Source organism: Sus scrofa, chromosome 5 (genome assembly GCF_000003025.6).
Source record: "Sus scrofa isolate TJ Tabasco breed Duroc chromosome 5, Sscrofa11.1, whole genome shotgun sequence".
In the NCBI taxonomy this organism is placed as follows: Eukaryota; Metazoa; Chordata; class Mammalia; order Artiodactyla; family Suidae; genus Sus; species Sus scrofa.
The window spans coordinates 20,273,137-20,277,181 of NC_010447.5; the positions used below are offsets into that span (position 1 = coordinate 20,273,137).

At 42.3% G+C, this 4,045-nt stretch overlaps 1 protein-coding gene across 1 annotated transcript; it reads right to left on the reverse strand.

Annotated features, from left to right (window-relative positions):
• Positions 2,369-3,310, reverse strand: LOC100737602 (olfactory receptor 10C1-like). The gene has a single exon (XM_021091219.1). The coding sequence runs from the start codon at positions 3,308-3,310 to the stop codon at positions 2,369-2,371; it is 942 nt and encodes a 313-aa protein (XP_020946878.1).

The following is a 4,045-nucleotide window of genomic DNA, read 5'->3' on the forward strand; positions in this document are numbered from 1 at the left end:
TCCTCAGTCAGCTTTATATACAGGTGGCTGCCACCCCGGAGGTGGCTGGGGTGATCTTCTGTCTTTTTAGGAAACCCACTTATTATTGGCTCATCCACAATCTTTTCAGAATTTAAAGACCCTCTTTCCTTGAGCTTTGTGCTCTTCTGGAATGGCTAAACAAGTGAAAAAGGTCCATTCCACACATGTCCCATCTTAAAAACATAGTTCCTGTGAATGTAATATTGAATTTACTTTATGATTTTAAAAAATGCTTTAATAATTAAAAAACAGAATGCTGTCAGATTGTATCATGATGGGGGTCTTGTGGAGGTACTGACTACTGAAGATTCTGGTACTTAAAAAAATCAATTTGGTCCCTGGGAGAGATGTTAAGTAGTCTTGATGTGGGGGAGCTGTGTTGGGCACGTCTCCCAGAAGCAGGCATGGACTGGGAGGCATCTCATGGGTGTCCACAGCTTTCTATTATGTAAGCTCGAGATCTGCACACGTCTTTTTCCTTCCATGTTTTTTACCATGGGGCACCTTTTGAGGTTGCTTTTTAGGAGCCTCTCATTCTTCTAAACCAAAAGTTGGTGTGTGGGAAATGGTCTTTTTAAACTTTTACCTTGGGGAAGAACTCTTAGAAGCTCAAGCAATAAAATGGCACCCAAGTTTGGTAAAGAGATTTCTTCCGTCTCGTTTCCTGGGAATTCATCCTCACTCTGGAATCTGGGAGAACTTGAGTCACAAGCATGGGTTTCTGAATTGTTTGGTAGTAAGTAGCAAGAGGCAGTCTTTTCCAGTTGGATTTGCAGAGTAGCGAGTGTTTTAAAATGAGGGCAAAGCAGCAGAAGCGTTCAGACCGTCTGTTACGACTGACAGTTGTTAGATTCATGCGCTTGCGTGTGTGTGTGTGTGTGTGTGTGTGTGTGTGTGTGTGTGCGTGCTCACAGGTGAAGGATTTGTTGTGTGGCTCAGAGATAACTAAGGGACAGCTTTGGAGGAAGAGAGGGTCTGGTGTTGTACAGCTCTGCCTGTGGAGCCTTCAGTCTCTCCCCTCTTGTGAGTTTCCTGCCTCTGGTCTGAGGTTATCGCACTGTCCCATGTGTAGTCACAAATACTCGCTCTCAACAGGAGAAAGCGCGTTCACGTTGTTCAGTTATGGTATATGAACATGTATGCTCAGCTTCCACTTGCAGGGGTGTTTAGTCTCTTGAGTTTAAAATGTCCAGATGTGTTCTTTCCAGGTGTAATTCTATTGATAAATATTCCAGACTCTTACCAGCACTGCCCTAAAACTTAGGATGTGGGTGATGATGAGACTAGATTGACGACGTGAACAAAGCTTTATACTGTGGACTCAGTGCTGAGAAGGACAGGAAAATTGGCGACAGATACAACCACAGTTTAAAAATTAGGTAGATAGGGAAAAACGTGAATAACAGGGTCATGTATTTGTCATTGGGCAGTAAATACATATGTCTAATTTTTCTTTAAACTTCATTCATAAGAAGAACCAAAATACGAATGGATAAGTCTAGTTTTGGATAAAGAAGGCCCAGTAACGTACAACATGACAAATAAGGTTTATTGTTGCATATTATGCGTGAAAGTTGTTAGTAGTTTTAATTCTAAGATTTGGCAACATAGGAAGTTTTTTTTTTTCAATTTCTTTCATTTTGCATCTATGAAATGATGGCTGTCCACTAAATTTTTTGTAGTAATAATTTAATGATTACATGCAAGTTATTCATTATTCTGTATACCTTTAAGTTTATAAGGTGCTGAATGTCAGTTATGTATCAGTAAAACTGGAACAGAAAAAAATGTATCTGTGTTCCTCACTGGACTCACAAGTTAAATACTTAGAGATGTGGTATATAATATACATCACTCATATGCATTTGTTAACATTGATTACTTATGATGCATGATTATTAAGATGTATAGAGAGCAGAATAATTGAGAGAGTACTCCTCTTAAGAACTTAAATTCTAACAGCCTGTGTTTGAAACTAAAATTGTGTTAATTACTCTGTATTCATTTTTAATTTTTTCCACAAGAAGAACATTCATTTTCTACAGTCAAATGATGTGAAACATACTAACCTTAATCCTCTTCCCACTGAAGAAGGGAAATATGAATGGTGTCCAGGACACAGGAGATGCTCAGCAGTTTTGTTGATTGAGTATGGTTGAGTGATCAAATGATACACGACTTAGTGATCCTACAAAATAGTTGTCATTTGCTTAAAGACATTGTAAGACATAGAACAGATCCATCTGCCTCTTGGTTCTCCTGCTGTAAGTTAGTATGTATTGGCAGAAGGATCATGAAACCCTACCCTCTCTGTACCATAGTGTAAGTTTCAGCTATGAAGGCTGGTTTAGGCCACCTGGCTGAGAGGGCTCCTGTGCATTAGTTTTTGGAAGGCTTCCTTCACTTCCTTGTTCCTCAAGGTGTAAATAACAGGATTCAGAGCAGGCGTGACCACCGTGTACATGAGTGCCGTTGCTTTGTCTGATGCTGGAGTGTGTGCAGTCTTTGGTTGGAGGTAGGTGAACAAGGCAGTGCCATAGAACAGAGACACAACCAGGATGTGAGAAGAGCAAGTGGAGAAAGCTTTGCGTCTGCCGGCTGCTGAGGGGATTCTCACGATGGTCACCAGAATGCGCGCATAGGAGCACAGGATGAGGAAACAGGGGCTCATAATGAACAGGACAGCGAGAACAAACATCACAGTCTCATTACGGGAGGTGTCCACACAAGCCAGTTTCACCACAGGCATGATGTCACAGAAAAAGTGCTGGATCTCTCCTGTTCCGCAGAAGGGCAGAGTGAAGATCCATGTGATCTGGGCTGCCTCCACCACGACCCCAGTGGTCCACGAGGCTGCAGCCAACTTGAGACACACTGGAGGGCCCATCAGGAGCGTGTAATGCAGAGGGTGACAGATAGCTATGAAGCGGTCATAAGCCATGGCTGCCAGCAGGCAGCACTCTGTCAGTCCCAAGATGCTAAATACGTACATCTGGGCTGCACAGCCTCCCACGCTTATGGTCTTGGTCTCCACAAGCAGGTGCACCAGCATCTGAGGCACCACGCTGGTGATATAGCACATCTCCAGGAAGGAGAGGTTCACCAGGAAGAAATACATGGGTGTGTGCAGGGCAGGGGTGACCCTGATCAAGCTGATGATGATGAGGTTTCCTCCCACTGTGAACAAGTAAATGGCTAAGACCAGCACGAACAGCACGGGTTGTAACTCTGCCAGAGAGGAAAATGCCACAAGTGTGAATCTGGTGCAGAGGGACTGGTTTCCACTCATCCTCGGCCCCGAGCCAGACCTCTGTGGAGACAGCAGAGAGGGCACCTAATATGTGAGGGAATCCAGACGCCTAGCCTACGTCTCTATGGAAGTCCGAAACAGGAGCTTTCCTAGGATCACAGGTCCGACATGAGAACCTCTCCATAGGAAACCCTTGGATACCTGGCTAAAGCTTTCAGCACAACTGCCCAATTTCAATGCATGCAGACTTTCTTCCTGATGTGGAGTTTTGGATTTTCACAGAAAGTTACATAAAGTAATTTCTTTAAATGACATAATCTGATTTTTTATCTTATTGTTATTCTAAACATATGTACATTGTAATATAGACCCATTACTCTTATGTGAGTTATATATATATAATATTAGAATGAAGTCATTCTAATTGTAAAGGAGGCACATAAAACCCAAGTGTCTCGAGGAAAATATAAAGCCACTGTATTCTGGTCTTCTGGATTCCACGGTTTTTCCTGAAAGCTCTACGTACGTGTCAGGACTTGGGTATAATTCTAGTCATTCACCTATTCGTTTTCTTACCTATTTGGTTTGAAAAGGATGAGATCATAAGTAGGCCACTAAAATCCATGGAAATCAAACTAACAAGATCTCCTTTCTGTAACCCTAATGTCATTTAAGAGGAAATTTTGAATGGGAGAACATACCTAGAACCACAAGGAACTTTCTGTTTCTGGTTGGGCTTCTAGATATCTTACAAGTCCAACGTATAACATGGGG